Source organism: Neofelis nebulosa, chromosome X (genome assembly GCF_028018385.1).
Source record: "Neofelis nebulosa isolate mNeoNeb1 chromosome X, mNeoNeb1.pri, whole genome shotgun sequence".
Taxonomy (NCBI): Eukaryota; Metazoa; Chordata; class Mammalia; order Carnivora; family Felidae; genus Neofelis; species Neofelis nebulosa.
The window spans coordinates 88,469,719-88,496,029 of NC_080800.1; the positions used below are offsets into that span (position 1 = coordinate 88,469,719).

Genomic DNA, 26,311 nt, shown 5'->3' on the forward strand with positions numbered 1-26,311 from the left:
ACTTGTTGGGACGAGCACTGGGTGTTGTATGTAAGCAGTGAATCATGGGATTCCACTCCCGAAACCAAGAGCACACTGTATATACACTGTATGTTAGCTAACTTGACACTAAATTATATTAAAAAAAAAAAAAGTTAGCACTATTTGGAGAAAGGACCACATGTTAAGCCATAGTGAGAATTTATTTATATACAGATATTCATTATGTGGCATTCAGCAAGTCATATCTGCTTTTCAAATGCATTTGGAGTGGTTCATTTATATAGTATTTATTGAGTGCCTATTTTGTGCCAGGACCCATGAGGTTTACAGTGATGGAGGCATAGTTTCTGCTCTTGGAGAGTTCACAATTTTTGGTGGTTTCTAGCACTCCTTCCAGTCTCTAAAAGGACAATGAGAGTTTTGCTCCTGTCTGCGGGCCTGTGGAAGTACTGAAGGGAGAAACGAAAGGGCTGTCAAACCTCACCAATCAACCATTTGAGCTAAGGGATCTCCCATTTCTAAGTAATCCCAAATGGAGCTGATCCAGTCATTGTTCCTCTTGAGCTGTGTACATCCATCACAGGAAAGAAGGAACTAGATCCAACCAGTGACTTGATAATTGACTAGCTTGGAAAAGCAGTAGTTGGTAACAAGGTGCACATCCAGGAGAACCATCCAGAATCATCTGAGCTTGCCTCCCAGGTGATGCCCAAAATGAATTGTGAGGTTTGCCCACATCTACCCAACTGGAAACGAGGGAAAGGTCATCAGGAGCTGATTTTTAAGAGTGGGGTAGCTCAGTCATGCTTTTATTTTGCTGAGCCCCATGTTAGGCATTGGGGTACAGGGGGAAGACAAGAGAATTACAAGCCCTTTCCTGGGAGAGTTGATGCTCCAGTTTGGAAGACTAGTCATGTACATGGGAACCAAACAGTGTGGTATATATGCTGGGGGTCAGAAGGCTTAGGTTCTGGCTCATACTCCACTACTCAGTAGCCTCAGGCAAGTCAGTCCACTTTTCTCTGGCCATTTGGAGATGGGGTTGTAATCTCTGCCCTGTATTTACAGGTTTGAGGATCAAATGATATACTGGAGATTCAACTTTCAAAGCATTTGGGGGAATTAGCCCTCTAAAGGTTTTCTGCTGCTCCCTGGCTCTGGGTTGTCCTTCTGACCAGAAACAACCTAAAGAAGCCAAGCCTCTGTCTGAGGAGTTGGGCATGGTGGGGGCCGTGGGGAGTAAGGAGGCCAACTGTGGGGAGAGGTGTTGATATTTCCTTAGAGATCACTCTTCCTAGCAATGAATTTCCCAGAGACATTCCATTACCCAGTGATGGACGTAGATCCCATGCTTTTGCTTATTCATGCATAAATTCATTCAACAAATCCTGAACACGTGTTCAGTTACTGTGTTACACAATGGTGATGGAAAGATAGAAAAGACAGGGTTTCAGCCCTCCAAAAGTTTAGAAAATAGGGGCTGGGGTGGCAGGACACAGTTTAGGTAAAGGAAACAGCAGTGAGCAAAGGCGCAGGTGGTTTGGACTACCATTCATTTGAGAGATATCCATTAGGTATGACAGCCTTGGAAAATGAAGCTTTGAAAAATACCCAGATAGAAGTTTGAATAATTATTTTGTAAACATTTGGAATAAGCACCCTATTCCTTCTGTGATTTGGCACATAAAAAGAAAACGATGAATTTAGAGAAGGCTTGAGAACACAATGAAGCATTTTCATTTACTTTGTGAGGTAAGCCTCTTCCTCCCAACCCGGTTCTGTTGAAAGCAATAATGCTAAATGGTAGATCAATGGCTATGCCAGTAAAACATCCAAGTTCTACTGGGGATGTTAACTGGTTGAAATGGCAATCCCATCCTGATTCAGTAGTTTTAGAAAATATATAGGTTTGGGATGTGGTTCAAAGTGATTCGCTAAGTGTTTTGCTAATAAAAAAATAAAATGAGAGAAATGTGTCCAGCGGGGGGAAAAAAAGCCTATCTGGGTTTGATTCTGGGCTCTAGAAACACTCCCGATTTAATTTTATGCTCATAATGCTCTATTCTGCTGTAAAGGCGATCCGATCAAATCATCATGGTGATAATCAGACAGTTGCCATCAGACAATCAGAGGGTTGCCATGGGGTAAGGAAAAGAGAATAAAGAGCTAAGTAGAAGAAAAATACTTTAATTTAAAAAACACCTGTTTAAACAATGGGGCTAGTGAAGGGTGTCAAAGAGCTACAGCTGCATCCGTCTTCTCACTCATGTGTAGAGTGGGTTAGAGCCCGAGACTGGAAGCTTAACTTCAGTAGCAGGCCACAAAATGTAGGAGCCCATGCCCAACAGCAAGTCCATGTGCAAGGCATTATAGGCATTATTTTACTTACATAAATTCAATATATTTGGATTAGTCGGAGATAAAGTCAATATATTAGGATATATAGTATCCAATATGTTTGGATGGTTTGGATTACAGATGAGTCAGCTGAGGGGTGGTTATGTTAGGTTACTTGCCTAAACACCGTCTAGAGTAAAACTGCAGAGCGAGCAGTCTATGCAGATCCAGAACTGTGCTCTTAACTGCTGCCTCCAAACTGAGAGCTGGAGAGCCGGGAGAGTCCAGAGCATTCAAGGTATAACTGGCCTGAGCTAGAGAAGCTGTGTCTTTGGAGGGTTTCAGGCCTAGGTGAAGAGAAGGAAGGTGAGTTGGTAAGTATTGGAATTTAGATTATTATCTACATGTAACATGAGGCTTCGAATAAGCTGTGAGCAGCAAGATGAATGAGGAAATTCAGATTCTCACTTTCCCATGGGACTTCTCCACGGAGATGTTTTCATAAACAGCTAGAACTCAGTATGTCCCAAACTGACCTTATTGTCACCCCTTCCTCCTCTGCCCTCCTTCCCTGAAAACCTGCTCCTTTTGCATTCTTTATGTCAGGATGACAAACTCATGTACCCAGCTGTCCAAATCAGAAACCTAGGAATCATCATTGCCTACACTTTCTTCTTCATGCCCCCTATTCGTCTGGTCACCAAGTCCTGTCGATTCTACTTCCTTGATACCTTGTGACGATTTTCCCTCCTCACACCCCCAGAGAGCAAGCAAACCATCTAAAGCATTAAAAATGACCATTGTCCTTCCCCTATTTAAATTCCTTCCATGATGGGGCGCCTGGGTAGCTCAGTTGGTTGAGCTTCCGACTCCGGCTCAGGTCATGATCTCACAGTCTATGAGTTCAAGCCCCGTGTCGGGCTCTGTGCCCGGGCTCTGTCAGCTCAGAGCCTGGAGCCTGCTTCAGATTCTGTGTCTCCCTCTCTGATCCTCCCCCATTCATGCTCTGTCTCTGTCTCAGAAATAAATAAACATTAAAAAAATTAAAAAAAAATCCTTCCATGATGCTCCTGCTCTCTGTATAAAACACATGAGGGGCACCTGGGTGGCTCAGTCGGTTAAGTGTACGACTTTGGCTCAGGTCATGATCTCATGGTTCGTGGGTTGGAGCCCTGTGTCGGGCTCTATGCTGACAGTGTGGACCCTACTTGGGATTCTCTCCCTGCCCCTCCCCCACTTGTGCTTTCTCTCTCTCAAAATAAATAAACTTAAGACAAATACACGAAATACAAAGCTCTCCAAGCTATGGCCTCTGCTGCTCTCTGGCCTCATGTCTCACTACTCCCCCCACCCCACTTCTGAAGTGTTTCAGGGTTACTCTTGAATTTTTGGTGCCTTGTCCAGTGCCAGGCACATAGAAGGCAAACAAGTAAATGCACGTGGAGTGAAAGATAAAGATCTCAGCTTCACGTAACACATCCTCTCAAAATGGGCTTCCCCTACCGATGAGGGATACAGGCAAATTCAAACCCTCCAATAGTTTTGTGTCACCCATCCCCAGAGAAATTAATGTCAAAAAAGACTTATAAAGGAAAGGAAAAATATAGCATTAGTAAAACAAATTTTGTAAAAAGAATAAATAACAAATTATTACAACATATTTAAGGGTCCTATTTTCCTTTAAAACTGTGCTTCAAAAGTGTAAACTCTGTCCTTAGTCGTTTAGTGTTTGCTTACATTTGGCAGTTTTAATAAAGGCATATTTTAAGACAATGGGGATATTCATGGTTATGAATCTGGGGAGGAGGCTGACAGAAGAGATGCTGTTAGAATCTTAATGGCCTGGTGACTGGAAGGCCCTTGAACCTGAAGTGCTCTACCCCCATCTGGTGGTACAATCAGAAAACTGTCAAACTAACGTTTCAAAGCTTTAAAAATGGAGCGCGCACATTCTACAAAATGACAGTGAGGAGGTGACTGCAGTTGTTACAGAGTGCAATTCCCCCCTCAGGATGTTTACTCTTTGTCGTTGCCTTACAGTCAAACCTTCTAAGCCCCTTTGCAGCATCCAAGGATTACCAGAAACTGGCCATCCTATATCTCTTTCTTGCCTCTCGGTCCTTGGGACACCTTCCCCTGTGTACTACTGGTATAAAGTTGAAGGAGGAGACATCGTTCCAGTGAAAGAAAACTTCAGTAAGTACAGCCCTCTGTGGACCCTGGGTGGCTTAGTAAGTTAAGCTTCTGACTCTTGGTTTCAGCTCAGGTCATGATGTCACAGTTTCATGAATTTGAGTCCCGGGTCGGGCTCTGTGCTGGCAGCATGGAGCCTGATTGGAATTCTCTGTCTCCCTCCCTCTCTGCCCCTCCCTCACTCATGCTGTCTCTTTCTCTCTCTCAGGATAAATAAACTTTAAAAAAAAGTACCGTCCTCCACAGCCCCTGGCAAGGTGTGGTGTGTGTGGTTGGCTGACAGTATGTGTGTGGGGCTGGTTGCTCATCTTTAGAACTCAGTCTTCAATTTTTCTGGAAATGGGATGTCAAAAGATCTCCTAACAAGATGACTATGGTCTGGTCTTATCCCCAGCCTGTAGAAATCAAGCCTGTTTTTGGCTCGGAGGTGGTGGGTATGGAGAGAATAGGGATGTCCCACGGGGTCTAGTTGGACCCAGAACATCTCCGGGAAGGGAGGCCAATGTGGGGATGTGGGTGGAAATTGGGCAATTCTGTTACATTGTTATGATCTGTAGCCACATAAGAGATTTCAAAAGTCTGTTTCCTGTTTCTGACAGACCCAGCCACCGGGATTTTGGTTATTGGAAATCTGACCAATTTTGAACAAGGTTATTACCTGTGCACTGCTATCAACAACCTTGGCAATAGTTCCTGTGAAATTGATCTAACTTCTTCACGTGAGTTAATCATCCAGCTTCAATAGTTTCTCCTTAGGTCAAGTATCCTGGGCCTGCCAACCCAGTAAATGAATTAGGATCCCTGGTTAGTCCTTTCTGCCTTTCTGGAGATTTTGGTGGTTTATTTATAGGTTGATATGATGAATTACTATCCTAAAATCTAATAACTTAATATGTGCTGTAATCTGCCCTAAGTCATTTACAAAAATTTTGTTTAGCCCTCATAACATTTCTAGAAAGTAGATATTACTATTTAGTAAATAAAACAACAGCCCCATTTATATTACCAGACCAAATTTTCTTTGTGATGCTGTTGGTGAATCCTGGTGAAACTAGCAATCTGTGTCACATACGGAGCTCACAAACTTTCCAGTTCATCAGTAATTTGTTAAGATCTGTCTCTAATAATAATAGCAATAATAGCACTTGTACCTACAGCTAATATTTGTGGAGCACAAATGGTGTGCCAGATACATGGCCGGGTGTGGTGAGCGTTATCTCACTCAATCCTCCAACCACCCTGCTGAGGAGGCACAATGTACTGTTAGCCTCATTTTACTGAAAAGGAGACTGAAACTCAAGGAGGTAAGTGACTTGCCCAAGGTCATCCAGTTAGTGACTGGCACAGCCAGGATGCCTTTAAACCACAACCTTTCAGGGGCGCCTGGGTGGCTCAGTCTGTTCAGCTTCCGACTCCTGGTTTTGGCTCAGGTTATAACCTCAGAGTCGTGAGATCCAGCCCTCCACTGGGATCTGTCCTGGTCGTGGAACCTGCTTGGGATTCTCAATCTCTCTCTGTCTCTCTCTCTCTGTCTCTCTCTCTCTGCCCCTCCCCCACTTATATGTGCACGTCCACATGCTCTCTTTCTATCAAAACAAAACACCCAAAACAAACACAACCTTCCAGTTCAAAGGTGCTTAGTTACTAAGCAGAGTTGAGGGCCCGGAGTTGTAAAATTGGGCCAGTCGGGGGCAAGCTGTCACAAGGGCTATCTTGCCACACCTTTGAATGGTCACTTAATAACACTTAGGATCATGTCACCTATTCATTATTTCTAACTCACTTTGAATCTGTGACTTAAGCATATACCGTATCCAGGTGGCCAGTTCCCTTGGACCATTGCTCTCCTGTGAAGCTAAGGTTTCTTCCTTCCATTTGTCCTGAATCAAACACTTTCTCTCTGCCCCTCCCCCCACTCTCTCTCAAAATAAATAAATAAACTTGAAAACAAAGAGGTGAGAGTTTTACAAGGGTGTCTGGGGGGCCGAGTCCCTTAAGCATCTGACTCTTAATTTCGGTTCAGGTCATGATCTCACGGTTCTTGAGTTTGAGCCCTGTGTTGGGCTCTGCGCTGACAGTGCAGAGCTTACTTGGGATTTTCTCTCTCTCTCTCTCTCTCTCTCTCTCTCTCTCTCTCTCTTTCTCTATTCCGTCCTTGCCTGTGCTCTCTCTCTCTCTCTAAAAATAAATAAATAAACTTAAAAAAAAAACAAAAACATTTTGCAATCCAGGTTGCTTCTTCATTCAGCTAATTTCTATTCAAAGGTGAAGGGACATCTTTTTGGTCTTTGCCTGTGTTCTCATTCTACCACAGTCCCTTGATCATGTCTTCTGTGTGTCTCTATATCTTTCCCAATCCTGTTTTGCTTTTCCAAGGGTACAGTTATACTGCACATGTAGAGACTCAGCAGTTGTACTTGAACTTGCTTCCACTCAAATACTTTTTTAAATGATTTTGGCATTTGACTACCTGCTCACTTCCCCTTCCCTTCCCTTCCCTTCCCTTCCCTTCCCTTCCCTTCCCTTCCCTTCCCTTCCCATTTTACTGCCTTTCTGGAGATTTCCTTCCCTTCCCTTCCCTTCCCTTCCCTTCCCTTCCCTTCCCTTCCCTTCTCTTCCCTCCCTGCTTCCCTATCTTCCTCCCTCAAACATTAATTGGATATCTACTATTTGCCAGGAACTATCATAGGTGATAGAGATACAGAGGTTAGTAAGATACATGTCTTACACTCAAGAACTCAGGGTTTAGCTAGAAGGACACAGTAAAACGTCTTAAATGCTATAATAGTGGTCTGTACAGGGTCTCTAGGACACCAAAGAAGAAACAATTAATTATGCTTATAGAACCCAGGTGACTCTACCAAAAAAAAGTGCTACTTGAGCTGGATCTTGAAAGAACTTGCAAAACCTGTTTCTTTATCTAGAAAATAGGGATGAAGGTGAAAGGCAGGGGAGGGATGACAGTACAGCAGCAGGCTTAGGAGAGCGAACAGTCCATGCTGGGGGAGGAGGATGGAGGGCTCCAGAAGGGACGTCTCCAAGGGGGAAAAAACATAAGAAACCAATAAAGGCCACCTGGGTGGCTCAGTTTGTTAAGCATCTGACTTTGACTCAGGTCATGATCTCATGCTTTGTGAGTTCAAGCCCCGCTTCAGGTAAACATGAGCCCTGCTTCGGGTGAGCCCCGCTTCTCTCTCTTTCTGCAACTGCCCCCCCACAACAAAAAAGAAACCGATAGATTATCTGACCTGTTTAAATCTAAGGAAAGGACTTTTAATAGTTTTGGTGGAAATTTGGGGGGTTAGTAGTAATACATTTAAAAAAAATCCCCAAATGAGGTAATAATGAACTTCAATGAAAAATTGTAAATGTACCAGAATCATAATATATATATATATATACTATGATGTTCCACAGCTGTGAACATTTGCATACTGCAAACTTTGATATAACAACAACTTGTGCTATAGCTATTATCAGGAGAATGTGGGTGGGGGGTGGGTATAAGAATACAATCTTCACCTTCCAGGGTAGGAAGTCATCAAAAAAGGACAAAAATTGGAGAATTAGAACAAGCATAATAGAAACATGGGGGCAAATATCAAGATGATTTAAAAAAAAGAGAGAGAGAGATGAGTGGTTGCCTCTAGTGAATGGGACACAGAGATGGGGAGAGGAGAAGGAAGGGACTGCTGTTTCTTTGCTAGAAGTCTAGTTGAATCATTTCACTTTGCAATTTACACGCATGGATTCCTTTAATCATAAAAAGTTGAAATAATGATCAACGAACTCAACTAGCCTCTTATCTCAAAGTATAAGATGTTCAGTTTTGTTTGAAGGGAGGCAGATGGGGACGGGCCCCCTGGAGCTCAGACAGGGTCCCCCAGGGACAGAACTTTAATGCTGGAAGATCTGGTGCTCAGCTGGGTCATCTCACATTTGTTGGGTTGTTCCATAGACTGATCTAATAAACCAGATGCCTGTTCATGGAAAGGGGCACATCTTTTTCCAGTGGTCGGAATGCACGAGGCTCCTTGGTGAGCATGGAATCTGTGGGAGAGGTTTTTAGGGAACTACTTCACCTATGCTCTGAATAAGCCTGGTGAAATGTCCCTGCCTGTAACAGAGGTCATTTCTCTGGTTACCAGATTGTAGCTCCACAGGTTTTCATTGGTCAAGAAGATGCCCATTGATGGGGTGCCTGGGTGGTTCAGTTGGTTGAGTGTCTGACTCTTGGTTTTGGCTCAGGTCATGATCCCAGGGTTGGGGGATCAAGTCCCACATTGGTCTCCATGCTGAGTGTGGAACCTGCTTGGGATTCTCTCTCTCTGTCTCTCTCTGCCCCTCCCCTGTGTGTGTGTGCATGTGCATGCGCATGTGCCCATGCACGCTCTCTCTCTAAATAAACATTTTAAAAAAGCAAAAACAAGAGAAGATGCCCATTGAAAACCCACTTCTCTAAGCCCCATTTTGAAAGTGACCCCCCCCCCCGTAGGCATGTCTTCTTATGTGTATCAATGTGAATGGGTAAGCAACATAGTCAAGCCAGTCATCTTTCTTCTCCCCCTATGAGTCTGGCCGAGTTCTTGGGGTTTCTGGGCTCTACAAGTCATTTTCCCACTATATGAATGCTCTAGATATTCTGCACTGGTCACAAATGCACATGTAAAAGGCAGACAGTACATTCCACTTTACCAACCAGCAGCTTATATCTTCCAGATCCAGAAGTTGGAATCATTTTGGGGGCATTGGTGGGCACTGTAGTAGGTGCCACCATTATCATCTCTGTTGTGTGCTTCGCAAAGAGCAAGGCAAAGGCGAAGGCAAAGGGGAAAGGAAGGAAGAGAAATTCAAAAACCACCACAGAACTTGAGTAAGATCTTATTTTGTTGCCTTTACTTGACAGTCACCTCTTCCTAAGTGCTCTTTTTAGCTTAACATGTCGGGGGTATCTTTCTGCTCACTCTCACTGCTTCTATGGAAGAACGATGATGGCCACCATTTCTTGAGATCTGTGTGCCAGACTCTGTTCTAAGCGCTTTATGTGTATCAATTCATTGAACCACCGCAACAACCCTTTTAGGTCTAAGAAAATGTGTTAATATATCATGCTGATATACTCGTCTTTCTACCAACACGGTCATAAAAAAAATAATTTTTCACATTTTTCCTAGAACAAGAGGACCATGAAGGCAAGAGTGCCTGTGGCCCATGGAAATCAGCATGTGGCTCTGCCCACAGCCCACTCTCTTGACCACTCTGCTATTTCTTCTTGAATGTGTATCACACTCGTTCCTTTGTTTCTGTCTCCATTTCTATGTTTCCACAACTATGTATTGTATTGTGCACAACTATGTATGTATTGTGCTAGATAGAGTGAGAGCTAGCAGTGGCTCAGAGCCATGGATTTGGCCCTCAAACACATTATTTAGACCCTTTCGTCCTGACATTAGTTTTCCTACCTTTTGAATACTGGCTTTTCTCTCTTGAACTCTCTTTATATTGTTGAGATCTATCCTTTCTGGTCAGGAGACAAAATGAACTCGTGGTCTGACAATGAGTCAGAATATCAGAAATCACAGAGGTCTTGAACAGATTGGAACCCATGGTCACTGAAGCGACACAACCTGTGGTTCCACATGAAATGGCATACCCTAACTCCTTCTTCCTTGGGCCTTCTTCCTGCAGACCAATGACAAAGATAAAACAAAGTACAGAGTGCGAGGTCATACCAGCTGAAGACGTTACCCACCTAGAAGCGCGTCTGCCACCTTCCATCCATGAGAATGAAACTGATACCATCCTGGGACCAAATTGTGAGCCTAACCCCAAGCCTGAGCCTGTCCAGGAGCCTGCCCCACAGCCTGCCTCGGGTCCTGAGCCTGTTCTGGTGCCGGAGGTTGAGATAGAGCAGGAGCAGGAGCTGGAGCCTGAGCCTGAGCCCGGGATTGGCATCCAGCCCTTGAGTGGCAAGGAAAAGGGAGTGAATAAGCCATAGGCCAGTAGCCTAAGTAGTGTTCATCACTAAGGAACCCATAATTGGCATTTGGAATTCAGCTGACATAACCAATCTCCCACCACCTCCCTCCATTCTAACCAACCCTCTTCTAACAAGGTGCTCCCACCATCAATGCTCCCACCATCAATCCTAAATAAACAGGTCAAGATAACGACTAAATAAGCACAAGGGTTCCTGCATTATTACCATTTTACTAACATGTAAGCATAACTAAGGATAAGGCATGTGATTTCTAATTCAGTTGTAAGTGTTTTGCAGCAACATCTACGTTGTATTTCAGAAAACCACATTTCTCTACTCTTAGCTACACTTTGTTACATTCCACATGCACACATGACAAGGTGGCATTAACTGGGGTCCATATTATTTCTATGATCAGCCGTGCAGGCTTCCCTATTCATTTTCACATTTCACATTGACCCCAAAGACAAGAGTTTACCAGCATTCTGTCATAGATTAGAAAAAACAATCCTCAAAAATTCCGGAGGAGAAGTAAAGGGTACATCTTAATTGGTACATAGCATTTAAAACTAGGTCTTGAAATCAGTGTTTCATTTATCACATTAGATTTCCCAAGGACCCACCCTGCTATACAATATCTTGAGCATAGCAACATTTTTAAATAACCTAAATTTTAAATTGAAAATAATGTACAGGTAGTACATTCCAGGTAGTAGACAATTCCAAATAGTATTTTCCTTTGGTGAATACACATCATAGGGGATGTACAATTTCACTTTTAATGAGATATTACGTTACTACTGTGTCCGATGCTATCTACTTTGCAAGGGCCAGAAATGGGAAACTGTTGTAAATGAACACCTAAGATCTATTTTAGATAATCTGAACTAATTATTTGATCTGTTTCACTGTTGGGATATTCCACGTGAATAGATACTATTCTTGTATAAATGCTAAATATTAACTAAAGTGCATTGATGTCACCTCTTCTCCACCTGTTAAAATATCTTTTCCATTGATCATATTTTACCCACGTCCTACCTTGAAGAAATTTATAGGTAGACTTTTTCATCTGTAATCAGAGTTTCTATCTTATTTTGAAGTTCAATAAATAATACTAATAAAATCTTACTTTAATGATCCTCAGGTGAATGTTTTATTAACATTATTGACATATACTTTACATACAATAAACCACACCTATTTCCAGTGTATAATTTGATGAGTTTTGACAGATGTAGATACACCCATGAAACCACAATTTAAATAGGGAATTTCCAGGGGCATCTGGGTGGCTTAGTTGGTTAGGTGTCCGACTTCAGCTCAGGTCATGATCTCACCTTTTGTGAGTTCGGGCCCCACATCAGGCTCTGTGCTGACAGCTCGGAGCCTGGAGTCTGCTTCAGATTCTGTGTCTCCCTCTCTCTGCCTCTACCCTGCTCACAACACTCTCTCTCTCAAAAATAAACAAAAATAATAATAAATAGTACATTTCCATCAATCCAAAATGTTTCCTATACCATTTTGTGCAATCCCCCCATCACACTGGACCTAGGTAACCACTGATTTGCTTTTGATCATTAGAGATTAGCTTTGCCTTTTCTTGACCTTTGTATAAATTGGATCATACAGTATGTACTTTTTTGTATCTGACTTCTTTCCAAGGTGAATTGTTTTTAAATGAAGTAATGAATCTCTAACTTACCACATCCAGATTTTCTTTTTTTTTTTTTTAAATTTTTTTTTCAACGTTTTTTATTTATTTTTGGGACAGAGAGAGACAGAGCATGAACGGGGGAGGGGCAGAGAGAGAGGGAGACACAGAATCGGAAACAGGCTCCAGGCTCCGAGCAATCAGCCCAGAGCCTGACGCGGGGCTCGAACTCACGGACCGCGAGATCGTGACCTGGCTGAAGTCGAACGCTTAACCGACTGCGCCACCCAGGCGCCCCATACATCCAGATTTTCATGTAGAGAATTTTCTTAAGCTGTGAAGCCCTTTACTTACTTAAAAATTTTTTTTCTTTAATGTTTATTTATTTTTGAGAAAGAGAGAGAGCATGAGTGGGGAAGGGGCTAATAGAGAGGGGGACACAGAATCTGAAACAGTCTCCAGGCCCTGAGCTGTCAGCATGGAGCTCGACACAGGGCTTGAACCAGGAACCGTGAGATCATGACCTGAGCCAAATTTGGAGGCTTAACCAACTGAGCCACCCAGGTGCCCCTGTGAAGCCCTTTATGTAGAGATCATACTTGTACGTTAATTCATGTAGAGTCTTGTTTTAGGGTAGGTTAAACTTAAAATTAACATCACACGTGTCCAGAGCCATGGAGAGAAATAACAGCTTTTACTTAGGTGTTTTCTTTAATGTGTCAACTTTCAGCTACCCCCACTCGCATGTGCACTCTTGCTCTCTCAAAAATAAATAACATTCAAAAAATTTTTTTAAAAGGGGTGCCTGTGTGGCTCAGTCAAGCATCTGACTTCAGCTCAGGTCATGACCTCACAGTCAGTGGGTTTGAGTCCCACATCAGGCTCTGTGCTGACAGCGCGGAGCCTGCCTGGGATTCTCTCTCTTTTCCTCTCTCTCAGCCCCTTCGGTGTGCTCTCTTTCAAAACAAATTAAAATAAACTTAAAAAATATATATAATTCCATTTGTATTAAATATAATATTATGATATACAGTGTCTGATGGGTCCAGGAAGCAAAATAATGAAGGTTTTAAGAATGATCTAATATTTAAAGATTAAAAACTAAAACACCAGCTGTGTGTAAAAATCTCAATGACCAGAACACCAAGGTAGCTGTAATTCACCTATCTCTTCCACTTTTATAATAGAGGCAAATCAGAAGAAAAAAGACTAATACATAATAGTTAATTACTACACCCCCAAATTTCTGAAGGATCAGTGCTGAGCAGGAAAGAAGTCACTTTTGGTGGTCTTTTAGAGCGCTTTCCTTAATAGCACTGTTCCGTTCAAAATACTGATGAATAGTTGGATCAGTGGTTTTCAACTTTTTTTGAGGTCACGGATCACCTCAACAATCTGCTGAAAATTCTGGACCCCTCTCCATAGAAAAACATTTATATACACAAAGTGTCATGTACAGTTTTAGATGAATTAAGACTCCCTGGATCCAAGATTAAGAGCTAGTAACTTAGATAAAAACACAAAAGGCACACTTAATAAATCTGTGGATGCCTTCCTCCTGTGGGGGAATGGTTATGATGCTGTGTGACTCAAAATGATCTCCATAGCCTGGAAGCTGAGTTGAAATCAACAAGAATGCAGGGGAAAGACTGGATTTGAAAATATAGAGTACAGGGACGCCTGGGTAGCTCAGTTAAGCTTCTGACTCTTGATTTCGGCTCAGGTCATGATCTCATGGTTTGTGAGTTTGAGCCCCACGTCTCGCCCTGCGCTGATGGTGCGAAGCCTGCTTGGGTTTCTCTCTCTCTCTGCCCTTCCCCTGCTCATGTCCTCTCTCTCTCTCAAAATAAATAAACTTTAAAAAAATATAGAGACTGCATGTTGTCCATGCAGAAACCTTAGCTGGGCAAAGTTGGGATGTAGGTGAGGTTAATTTGAAGTGGTATCTTTGGATCTCTCCTTTCAGTACCCTTCCTAGCCATCTGGTGTCTTATTTTCCAAACGCCCAGGACTCTCATGCAACTACTAGCTCAGTGACCCACTCAGTTTTGCATCCCTCAGGCAGAATTAATTGCTCAGGACCTACCTCTACCCTTGATACCATTTAAAAAAAAAAGCAGCTGTTTGTTCTGTGACCTGTTCTTGTCTAGTGAACATGATCTTTTATCACCCAGTGATGTCACTTGGATTGATAATGAGTTAGCTCTCTTTTGAGTATTTACCTTTTAGAAGGAGATTCTTGAATACAGATAATTACTTAATCCAAAGAGTCTAAATGGTGGGGGCTCTTGGGTGGCTCAGTCGGTTGAGTGTTGGACTCTTGGTTTCAGCTCAGGTCATGATCTCGCGGTTTCATGGGTTTGAGCCCCACATCAGGCTCTGCACTGGTAGCGTGGAGCCTGCTTGGGATTCTCTCTCCCCCCCCCGCCCCTCCCCACTGCTCTGTCTCTGTGTCTCTCAAAATAAATAAATAAGCTTAAAAAAAGAGTCTAAATGGTGGGAAAAGAGTCTAAATGGTGGAATTTCACGCACTGGAACAATCCAGAGGGGAGAGATTTCCGGGAAAAGGACCCTTCTCAGCTCTTCTCACATTAAACCATATGGGTTAACCATCTACACTACCTATGCACAAGGCCACTCTGGATAAGTGCAACTTTCATTTCAGTGTCCTTAATCTCCTATTAGCATTTCCATAACACACCATGTATTTGTTTGTGATCAGTCCTGAGACCCTATAAAATATTAAATCACAACAAAATTTTCACTAAATTTTACTTGGGCAGGAAAATGGGCTAATGTTGAAGAGCTTTCCAATAAGGGAAAAGAACAAAAGTGAATCAGAAAATAAGTAATGGAATAGATCATTACCCAAACATTCTGATTACATGTCAGCCTAATTCTCAGAGAGGGTACTACCAGATTTATTTTGCTGTAGGTTGTTAAAATTTAAGTGGGTGGTCCCAATCAAATCCCAAAGCAGGCTTGGGTTTCATAATCATTCACTTTGCACTACCCAAAAAGACTTCCAAGGACTTCTCTCCTCTGTTTCTGTATTTAGCAACTAGGATACGCTCAAGTAAACAGAAAAGCTTTTTGGTTATAGGCCCTTATTCTCCTCGATTTCATGTTTATTCAGTCATCTACTGGATATTTATTGAATGACTACTATGAACCAGATATGGTGATGGGTGATACAACGGTGAGCAGAAGCAGAGCAAGCTCTTGTCCCCGAGGAGTTACAACTTGGCTATGACAAATCCTGCATGTGATCAACAGTAGTGTGCTGACTGCAGGCGAGGAAGCCTGGGCTTTGGTGTTGCACTGGGGAGGGCCTCCAAATCACAGTGGTCTATGAAAAAGGGACTAAAACATAGTAATTCTTGCCCAAATGGCTAAGGAATCATGTATATGGATATCTTCAATGTCCTTCAGAGTACCAGGTGAAATTTACCCCCAATATTGTATGCTGAGAAGTTAATATTTGCAGCTCTTTTTTAAAAATTTTTAAATGTTTATTTATTTTGAGAGAGAGCAAGCAGGGGAGGGGCAGAGAGAGAGGAAGACAGAATCCGAAGCAGGCTCCAGGCTCTGCGACATCAGCACAGAGCCCGACCCGGGGCTCCAATTCATGAACCACGAGATCATGACCTGAGCTGAAGTCAGACATTTAACCTAACGAGCCACCAAGGCGCCCAGATATTTGCAGCTCTTACACTGGCCACTGTGTAACTCAAGTTTGATGAACTTTCAGTAAGGAAAGGTGGAAGAGCTAGAAGGGAGCTTTGAGGTAATAGCACTTGACCTTTTTCAACTGCAGCACCTCTGAGGGTAATAACACACACCATGTGTGTTATTGTGATGGCCTATTATGGGGTAGAGGTGGGAGATAATACAGAATTACCTTCTTAGTTGGGGAGGCAGGAAGGGGTAAATGTAGTTTTAAAAAGCTGGATCATTCTGGGACGCCTGGGTGGCTCAGTCGGTTAAGCCTCCGACTTCTCACGGTTCGTGAGATCATGACCTGAGCGGAAGTCGGACGCCTAAATGACTGAGCCACCCAGGCGTCCCCAAACCTTAAGTTTTAGTAATGAAAAGATCATTTTACAATGTCTATGTGCGGGAAAACAAGTTAGAGGGTCTTATGAAAGGTTTAAATCAATCAATAGTCAATAATCTTGTCTTTGAAACTTTGGTTTCAAAACAAGGCAAAACAAAGAATTAGAGATGTTAATGTTAGGGTTCCAGGAAACCAAAAACAAACCACCAACATAACTAAAAGCAAAGCACGGGGGCGGGGGAGCAGGGGGGAGGTGTTACAACTAACAGGTTATTATCAAAATGTCATGGTATTTTCCATTTGGTCCATTTTTTGAATAGAGGTCAAAAGAAAATGGACCAGGATCGAGGAAAGCTAGATTCCTCTAGCTCTGGGTATCTTCTCAACTATACAGTGGAGATGATTTTTGCTTTCTTAAAGGCTGCAGTGGAGAAGGGATTATAAATATTTATAAACTATATAGTGTGGTAGAACTATACTGTTGTAGAAACCACCTCCCCTGATAACTGACTCAATAATCTTTTTTTTCTCTTGACTGGGTACTCTTAACCTTTTGGCGAGTCACAGATCCCTTCAAGGATCTGATGAAAGCTACAGAGCCCTTTTTGCAGAAAAATGCACATACAAATTTCTGCAGTAGAACTGTGAGCCTGGAGCCATAGAACCCAAAACAAGGAGCCCCCACTCTGTATCAGATTTGCTCACAGATTGACCTGGGGGCTCTATAGTGTTAATAGGACACAGAAACAGAAAGCAGTAGGCACAGCCATGTAATGAATTCATTGTAGTCGGTATAGTTAAGAAACTGGGAAATCAAAACACGGGGGTCATACAGTTACATTGCTGTGTCTAAAATTATGAAGTAAAATGCTGATTTACCCTGAATATCATAAAACTCAAATTGCAGGTTCCGTCCAAGATACTTAGGATTTTTTCCACTGTTCCTATTTACTCACATCTTTCAACTTCTTTCCAGTTGAGCTTTGCAATTAAAATTCTTTTTCTTCAGTTCATTTGGAAGTGACTATAAAACCTGCTGACATTAAATCAGCTTCATCTCTATTGGGTTTCCTTTATGAACAGATAACAATCTGATCAATATCCAGTGCCCCTAACAACCTTAGTTTATACAAATCAGTGATTTATTGTTAACAAACCACTTCACTGAAAATGCCAATAGCCCACAACTTAACTGAGGCTTGGTTCCATCTGTTTCTTATTGAAGAACGAAGATCAGTTTTCTTTCACACCCACAAAGCCTATTACCTCAGACTAATAAAGTCAGCGTTTACGAAGAGTAAATGCCTTCAGACCGGACAGGCCCAATTAGACACAACTTAACTCTCTGATCACGCTAAAAAGGATTGGAAAGAAATGATTTCCCCTGTCATCATTTTTAACCCTGGCATTCAGTAAACAGAAGTTTAATTCCTTAAGAAGATGCCTCCCTGATTAATATTTGTAAAGGTCAGCGCTCACAATATTTATGTGAGTTTTGCCTATCAACGACATGGTTCACGTTTACAAAACTCATTTTAGCTACTGGGTTGTTAAGTCTCTGACCCCAAATTAATCCAAGTTTGTGGGCTCACCTGGATCACTTACTTTAAGCAATATTTGCAGCATAAAATTTAAATTAAAAAAATAATTTGAAGAGCCACTTGGGAGTCCATTAGAGTTTACGACTGGTAACCATTTGAGTTGTTTCCCTAAATTGAACTCAAGGTTCCACTTACTTTCTTTTGCTCCACATTTAATTAGCAATTCAGAAGATGAGTACTTTTAAAGATTTTAGTGGCAGTTCAAGCTTCATGAATTTTATGGACTTTGGAGTCGGCAAAAGTGAGAAATGTCTTTATGAAGGATTTTAAGGCTTGCATGAGTTTCTAACAGATTTGAAAGAAAAACTGGAAGATTCTAACAACATTTTATTTGGTTTTTGAAATACAAATCAGAACTCATTTTTGTTACATGTAACAAGCCTGACATTTCTTTGCAGTACAGGACAGTGACTTAATATAGGTACTTTGAAACTCCCTTTTTAAAAACAACACATTTTATTTTGGAAGAAAAGGGCTTATTAAAAAGATGCATGGGTACACATGCTGTTGTTTTTCATTATATTTTAGTGTTTATGAATTCCGAACTTGGGTAGCATGCCCTCCAATGGAAAATTTGGTCCTTTAAAATATATACGTATTCCTCCTGTAACAAAAATAAAGTTGCAGTGTACTGTTGAGAAAAACAAATATTTGGTATAGGCTTCTGAGTGAGCTTGAGAGACAAGTCAGGATGTGTTTTTACCAGACAGAGGGAACATTCGAAAACCTCCCTAGGAACTCGTGGTGGGACAAATGGCCTGGTGCTACTGGGGTTGTTCTGCCTCACAGGGGACTTGAGGGTACGCGGGAGGGTGCCAAAGACTCACAACAGCCACAGAATCGCTTACTCAAAATTAACCAAGATTCAGTACATAATCATACGCAACAAGAGTAAAACAATCTCAACAATTAATCTATGCCTGGAAAGCAAGTTGCAAGCTTGGACCAAACACCTCAGCAGGAACGATACTCGACAGATTTATAGGACACTGAAGATGAGAGAAGACCTCCATCATCTGCAGATGGTGCCTTGGGCACGAGTACATTAGCTTCCAGGGCACTGGGGACAAGCACAAGACGCACACAGGAAGAATGAATCTGAGCTGCTTAACTTTCCACCATCCTCTTGAGTATTAAACCCAGGCCACCTTTGGCCACTTGCAGTGGTGTCTTTTCTTCTTTATTCTCAATGTAAATACTTGCTCCTTGGGACACCAGCAGTTTTGCTTCTTCCACTCTCTCTTCATCACAGGCTAAGTGTCTGGAATTGAAGACCACAAAGACTGATTACTCCCTACCAACTCCATGTAACGATGAGGATTTCCTGATACATGGTCTGAACTGCACATTATTAGGGAGTATAGTACCAGGGTATTTAATCAGGAAAGGAAAATCAATTTGCCTGGGAAGGACGGCTTATAAATTAAAATTCAGTGGAATGGCCTTGTAATACCCGATCATAAATCATAATTCTGGACACATTACAGGACAAGAAGGGATCGAAATGCCAGCCTAAGAGCAACTTCCATGTTTTATGGAGATTAGGGTGTTTTTTAATTTTCTAATTTTTGAATTTTTATTTATTTTTTTAATGTTTTTTAAGTTTTATTCATTTTTCAGAGACAGAGAGCGAGCACAAGCGGGGGAGGTACCGAGACAGAGGGAGACACAGAATCCAAAGCAGGCTCCAAGCTGTCAGCACAGAGCCCCATGTGGGGCTCAAACCCACAGACTCATGAGATTATGACCTGAGCCGAAGTCGGACGCTTAACTGACTGAGCCACACAGGCGCCCCTGAGATTAGGGTGGTTTACACCGAATGCACACAATAATTCAGGGCTAGAATTTAGAAAAGCCCCAATCTGTATAACAGGCTAATAGCAAGTTGCGTAGTTTAAATTTTTCAAAGAACCATTGAAAAGATTTTACCTCATTTGATCCTTATATCCACCTTGTAAGTCAGCACAGTACTATTATCACCATTTTACAGTTGAAACTGTGACAGAAGTTAGAGTCCCTGCCTGTGATGACACAGCTGAGCAGTAACTGAGGGAGAAACTTTGGCAGGCACTTACAGTTTATCAGGCAGGGTGTTAGGCACATCTCATGTTATTTTATTTAAGCCTCAAAACAATGTAGTGGGGAAGGAATTATTCTTCTCATATTACAGATGAGGAAAGTAAGACTCAGGAAGGTTAATTTACTTCTCCAAGTTACCTAATGTAAGTATTTGATATAGTTGGTTAAGTGGCTAAGCTTGAATTGAGTAAACAGTCTCCAGCTATCCCTCAATCCTAGCCTCTTCCCAGGACCCTTTCCTGCCTGACTCTTCGGGTTCCTCCTTGTTATGGAGAAAAGAGCTAGAAATTGCAAGTCTTTCTAAACAGAGTCACTCAGGACTAAAGAAAAGATTTTTATTTATGTATTTATTTTTTTAATGTTATTTATTTATTTTGAGAGAGAGAGATAGAGACGAAGACCGAATCCCAAGCAGGCTCTGCACCATCAGCACAGAGCCCCATGTGAGGCTCGAACCCATGAATCGTGAGATCATGACCTGAGTTGAAAGCAAGAATCGGACACTTAACTGACTGAGCCACCCAGGTGCCCTGAGAAAAGACTTTTAAAACTGAGAGTGAAGGGGCGCCTGGGTGGCGCAGTCGGTTAAGCGTCCGACTTCAGCCAGGTCACGATCTCGCGGTCCGTGAGTTCGAGCCCTGCGTCAGGCTCTGGGCTGATGGCTCGGAGCCTGGAGCCTGTTTCCGATTCTGTGTCTCCCTCTCTCTCTGCCCCTCTCCCGTTCATGCTCTGTCTCTCTCTGTCCCAAAAATAAATAAAAAACGTTGAAAAAAAAAAAAAACTGAGAGTGAAGTGGTGCCTGGGTGGCTCAGTTGGTTAAACGTCTGATTTTGGCTCAGGTCATAATTTCACCGTTCATGAGTTCGAGCCCAGCATCGGGCTGTGTGCTGTCAGCAAGGAGCCTGCTTCAGATCTTCTGTGTTCCTCCCCACCCTGCCCCTCCCCTGCTCTCTCAAAAATAAACAAACATTTTAAAAACTTAAAAAAAACTAAGAGTTAAGAAAACGGTACTTAAAAAAACTGAATCTCACTTTAGACTAAAAAGGAGATTCATAGAATTTCTGGTTCAAAAAAGTCACCACCCAATAAGGAAGAAAAGTAGCTAAGTAATGCAGAAAAAAATACCAAGGCAGAGGACGGCCTCAGGTCACACATGTAAATCAATTCCAGATGGATCTGACAGTAACAGTAACTGTCAACCAAAACCAATGCAATGTTAAAAAAAAAAAAAGCCTATAATAAAATATAGTTAAGTATTTAAATAACTTCAGGGTGAGAAAGGACTTTCTATTCCTGAGGGAAGATGACTAGGTTTGACTGCTTAGAAGTTGAAAAACTTCTGTTCTTTAAAACAATAATGAACATGGACAAACTGGGAAAAAAACAGTTTCAAGTAACACAGCAGGTTAACATTTTTGGTATGTCAATCAAGGGAGCTTAAAAAAAATCACTAAAAATAATTTAACTCCCCAAAAGCAAACAGATAAAGGAACCCAAAAAGGTACAAGTTAGAGAAGAAATCTAATTAGTTGAAGGCATTAAAAAACGTTTAACCTCCCTGAAAATGAAAAAATATAAATGATAACTACGAGGCACCATGTCTGATAGAACAAAAGGATAGTTCTAGTGTTGGTGAGGGGGCAACAGGCACCCTCAAACTGTTGCTGGGAGGGTATAATGATACAATTCCTCTGGAAGCAACCTGGCAATACCTAGCAATACTCTTAAAATGTGTGTATTTGTTGACTCAGCAATCCTACTTCTTTTTTTTTTTTTTTTTTTTTTCAGCAATCCTACTTCTAAGAGTCTATTCTAAGGTAATTATAAGCAAGAGGGCCAGAGATTTTTGTATGAACTTGGTCAATGTGGCATTATTTATACTTGTGGAAAACCCAAAAAAGCTTAAATGTGCAGGAAGAGGAGTGATTAAATTTTGGCACATCCATAAAATGGAACTGCATACGGCCATTCAAAAACATTTTAAAAATAGCAACATTGGAAATGCTCACGATATACTAGGTTAAAAAAAACAAGATATAATTACGTACATAGCATTATCCCAATTCTGCAAACAAATTTTTTTAAATATGCACATTTGTGTACAAAAGAATGGGAGGAAATATATAAAAAATGACATAGGGAATTTTAATTTTCATCTTCACACATCTGTGTACTTCACCTTTTTTTTGGGTCATACACATGTATTACATTTCCAAGCAGAATAAAAAAAGAAAACGATGTGTAATTAGTGCAAGAGGGCTAATGTCAAGGAGAATACAAATGACTGCTACTTGTCACTTACAGAGGAGTGTTACCCTCAGTGTCTTGGATATTTGTGGATGCTTTGTAGTACAGAAGGATATGAATCATCTTCAAGTTACCCTTGGCTGCCGCCCGGTGCATTGCTGTAGCCTCGTAATGGTCCTTTGCATCTGGATTAGCCCCGCCTTCCAGTAACATGACAGCAATCTGGACCCATGGAGGAGAAAACAACGCAGGTATCGGTTTGTGGCCATAGACAGCTTTAAAACTCAAAAACGGCAGCCAAGGAATGGAACCCTACCTCATGTCTGTTTTTGGAAGCTGCATAATGTAGGGGAGTACAGCCATTGTGGTTGACTGCATTCACCTGGGCACCTTTACCCAGAAGAGCTTTTACGATCTCATCCCGGCCAGCAGACGCAGCAATATGAAGTGGAGACCAACCTGCCTGTGAAAGAGGTAGGCAGCACAAAAACGGGGGGGCGGGGGAGGGTGGTAGAGGAAAGGCACAGGGATTAATACTAGCATGCAGGTAAGGTTTACACAAAGCTGTGTGTGAATGGTTTAAGAAAATAGCATTCTTTTTCCCTCATTAAGCACTGCAGAGAATGTGGGCAGTAGATGCATACAAGAGGGGAGAAAAACCACCCATAATCCCCTAACAAAGAAATAATTATATATATATATATATATATATATATATATATATATATACACACATATATAATGTGTTCTCAAATTGGGATGGCAGGATATAAAGTTCTGTGAGTTTGCATTTCCCACAATGTCCACTTATCGTTTTGTTGTGAGACTTTTGCACGTTATTCTTTGGATTTTTATGTTTATTGCTTGCATATTACTTTACTGTAGAGATATTCATACTGTATTCAACCATTCCTGCATTAAATTGTTTTTATTTCTTGGCTATTATAAGTATTATTTCAGTGAGTATCCTTGAAGAGGAATCTTTGCCTACAAAAAATTCCATCCTTATTCTTCACAAGTTTTATCTTAATAGAGCCAATATCATTACAATAAATCTCTCTATAACAACAAAAGGATATCCAAGTCCTAAGTATTCAGGTCGTATTCACCAAAACCAAAACAAAATAAAAACAAAAAAACCCAACAAACCCCCCCCCCCACAACTTCCCAACATAATAAAAAGGATTTGTAGTATTATAGCCTTAATCTGCGTGTTAACCTTAACCTCCAGGGTTTGAATGGCAGAATGAACATTCTAAAATAAGGCAACCTCTAGTCCTGTGCCTGGTCACCAGGGCCCCTTGCTGTGACTGCCTAGTCATAAAGGTTTCAATTTTGTTTGTGAGCTTAATACTCAGTTTTCAGTGAACACTAGACTAGAGGCTACAGATAACTTGGGCATTTATCAACTCTGCCTGGTCCTCACATCATCTTTATCATTCACAGGCACTCCAAGCTGCAGCAAGAATTCAACAATTTCGGTATGTCCGGCTGAGCAGGCCCAATGCAATGCAGTTCTGCTGTCCTGCACGGGAAACAGAGAAGTGAGAAGATCAACATCCTTGAGATGAAATAGAAGGTAAGAAAGCATAAAAAATTAATATTGAGGCCAGCAAACCTACAGTTTGGAAACAAGAAGTAGAGAGCCCTGGACCCTCAGGTCCTTAAACTATATTACTTATTGCTGTAAGAGACACCAAGGTTTTAGTAACATGGAGGAGAACCCACTGACAGGTGTAATTCTGTGCAGAATACAGCCATGAAAATGGCAGAGCAAGAAACTGATTTCAAGGCTTGGCAGAAATAGAGCTTTGGCTATTTACTGTTATATTATTTATGTTCTTTTATACCAGGCCCTGCACTAGGAGTTTTGCAAGCATCATGTCATTTAATCTCCATGTTCCTGTACAGTGGACATGAGCCCCATTTTACAGATGAGGAAACTAAGAATCCTCAGGGTAAGCAATTCGTCCAAGGTCACATAGCTATTAAATGGTGAAGCTGGGACACAAACCCCTGACACAAAATTTCTAGATACTCTGGTAAAAAAAAAAAAAAAAAATCTTAAAAAAAAAATGTAATGTTTATTTATTTTTTTGAGAGAGAGAGAGCACGAGAGCAGGGGAGGGGCAGAGAGAGAGGGAGACACAAAATCTGAAGCAGGCTCTAGGCTCTGAGCTGTCAGCACAGAGCCCGATGCAGGGGTGGAACTCGCAAGCTGTGAGATCATGACCTGAGCTGAACTCAGACGCTTAACCAACTGAGCCATTCAGGCTCCCCAAGAACAAATGAATCTTATGGGAAAGAAATGTCTATACAACTAGTTGAGATTATCCACATAATCATTTAAAAATCATGCTACCCACAAAATTAGACAGCAACGTTGCTTTTAAAAAATAATAAGCTAGGAGTTAGTCATTTCTCTCAAAGGGAATTTCCTTTTTGCAGTGACAGCTGTATTTCTTAGCTCTATGGAAAAGAATGTGGTATTTCAAACTTTATTACAAAATAATTTCAAACACATAAAAATAGAGGGAATATAATAGAAACCCATATGCTAATCACCTAGATTTAGTATTTTGTCATATTTGCCTCACTTAGTTTCCTCCATGACATTTAAAAAAAACAAATCCTAAATATTATGACTTTTCATCCCTAAACATTTCAGTATCTAAAGAAGGATGCTGTCTAAAATAGCTATGAGACCATTATTACACCTATCAAAATTAACACTAACTCCTTTATAACATCCAAAACTCAGTCTGTATTCAGATTTCCCCAGTAGTCCCCCAAATGTTTTTTTAACAGTTGCTTTGTTTCCATGAGGCTCCTTACAAGGCCCATAATTTGCATAGGATTGTTGGTTCTTAAGTCTCTTGATCTTAAATAGCTTCCCTCTTTTTTATGCCACTGACTTGATGAATAGATTATTAAAACTTCATTTGACATTACTAAGTTAAATTAAAAGTATTAAAAACGATCAGACCATAATGAAAGTAAACTAAATAAAGATAAGGCCATTTTCAGGTTAAGCAATAAAGGAAAGTTCCAGAGTAAAGTCTCCTGACTTCTACTCTTCTCAAAGACACAAAATGGGGATTCACAAGTATGTGACGCTGTCTGGCTAGTGCTTAGCAGGGTGCCTGTCATGTAGAATGCAATCTATAAATATTTGTTGGCTTGTTGAGGTCACAGTGAATCTCTCTAGAAACGCAGGGTGAAAAGCATGGGGGTCCCTTGAACCGAAGAGCAGATTTCCCAAAGTCCATTCACTTTTGTTCGGCCTCCGCCTAAGAATGCCCCTTCTTCACCCTCTAAGAAAATCTCACTCACCCTTCAAGGTTTAACCAACCTTCTCTCCTTTGCAAAACCTTTCCAAGTCTCCCTCTTCTGAGGGAGACTGAATCAGGTCCTGCCATTCTATGTTCTGAAAGCCCCATGTAAACTTCTCTCCTGAGTATTCGTAGGACAATGCTACCGGACGCATGATCCAGGGTTACTTTAACAACGTCTGCTTCTTCCACTCGACTTATCCCCAGCTCCTACTAAACTGCCCGCCAGAGAATTGGCTTTCGGTTACATATGTTTCATTGTATACATTTACTAGAAAAAGTAAACAAACACATTAAAAAAAAAAAAAAGCTTTCCATCTCCTCCTCACGGGTATCTCAAAGAGTAGGCATTTCTAAGAAACGCGGTAAACGTTCTAGAAATATCCAAAATTTAGCGTGCTTAGTATGGGCCTCCTCTTCCCTCAAATATTTGAGGTTTACGGGGCTAGCTCCTACCGCCCGATCCCGAGTCCTGAGGTGACCCCGGGGAAGGATGGGGCGGCGGGGGCGGGGATCTGGCCCTCACGGAACCGGCCTCCGTCTGGGCCAGGCCAGGCGGCCACGTTGGGCCTTGTCGACACGGCAGCCTGCGGAGAGGCCTCAGCACTCCTTTACCTGGTCCGTTCTAGTAGCCAGGGATTTATCAGCCAGGATCCTCTCCTTCAACTCCTCCAGCTTCCCGCTGTAGGCCAGGTTGCAGACCATTAGGTTAGATACACACCCCTCCATTTCGCCTTTCCAGGATCTCCGTGCAACACCGGACCAACGACCGCCTCACGTCTCCAGCCTTGACTGCCAATCAAAAGAGCCGACAGAGTTCCACCAATCACTGATCTTTCTCGTGCCTTT

The 26,311-nt window shown here is 41.7% G+C and overlaps 2 protein-coding genes across 4 annotated transcripts in view; one reads left to right on the forward strand and one right to left on the reverse strand.

The window, feature by feature from the left end:
- VSIG1 (V-set and immunoglobulin domain containing 1) overlaps positions 1-10,647 on the forward strand; it is a 37,125-nt gene extending 26,478 nt beyond the window's left edge. For both annotated transcript variants that reach the window (XM_058713192.1, XM_058713193.1), the window contains 4 exons: positions 4,360-4,515; positions 5,112-5,231; positions 9,232-9,385; positions 10,201-10,647. In XM_058713192.1, coding sequence (XP_058569175.1) covers positions 4,360-4,515; positions 5,112-5,231; positions 9,232-9,385; positions 10,201-10,510 — 740 coding nt within the window. In that variant the 3' untranslated portion in view covers positions 10,511-10,647. The remainder of the gene's footprint in view (positions 1-4,359; positions 4,516-5,111; positions 5,232-9,231; positions 9,386-10,200) is intronic.
- Positions 10,648-18,097: 7,450 nt separating this feature from the next.
- On the reverse strand, positions 18,098-26,261 carry PSMD10 (proteasome 26S subunit, non-ATPase 10). Of its 2 annotated transcripts, none has more exons than XM_058714252.1 (5): positions 26,078-26,259; positions 23,557-23,655; positions 22,447-22,593; positions 22,186-22,352; positions 18,098-19,065 (listed from the first exon to the last, which is right to left on the reverse strand). In XM_058714252.1, the coding sequence occupies exons 1-5, from the start codon at positions 26,189-26,191 to the stop codon at positions 18,912-18,914; spliced, it is 681 nt and encodes a 226-aa protein (XP_058570235.1). In that variant the 5' UTR covers positions 26,192-26,259; the 3' UTR covers positions 18,098-18,911. The 2 variants fall into 2 exon arrangements, with proteins under 2 accessions (XP_058570235.1, XP_058570236.1); XM_058714253.1 differs by having other exon boundaries at positions 18,925-19,065; positions 22,265-22,352; positions 26,078-26,261.
- Positions 26,262-26,311: the final 50 nt, after the last annotated feature.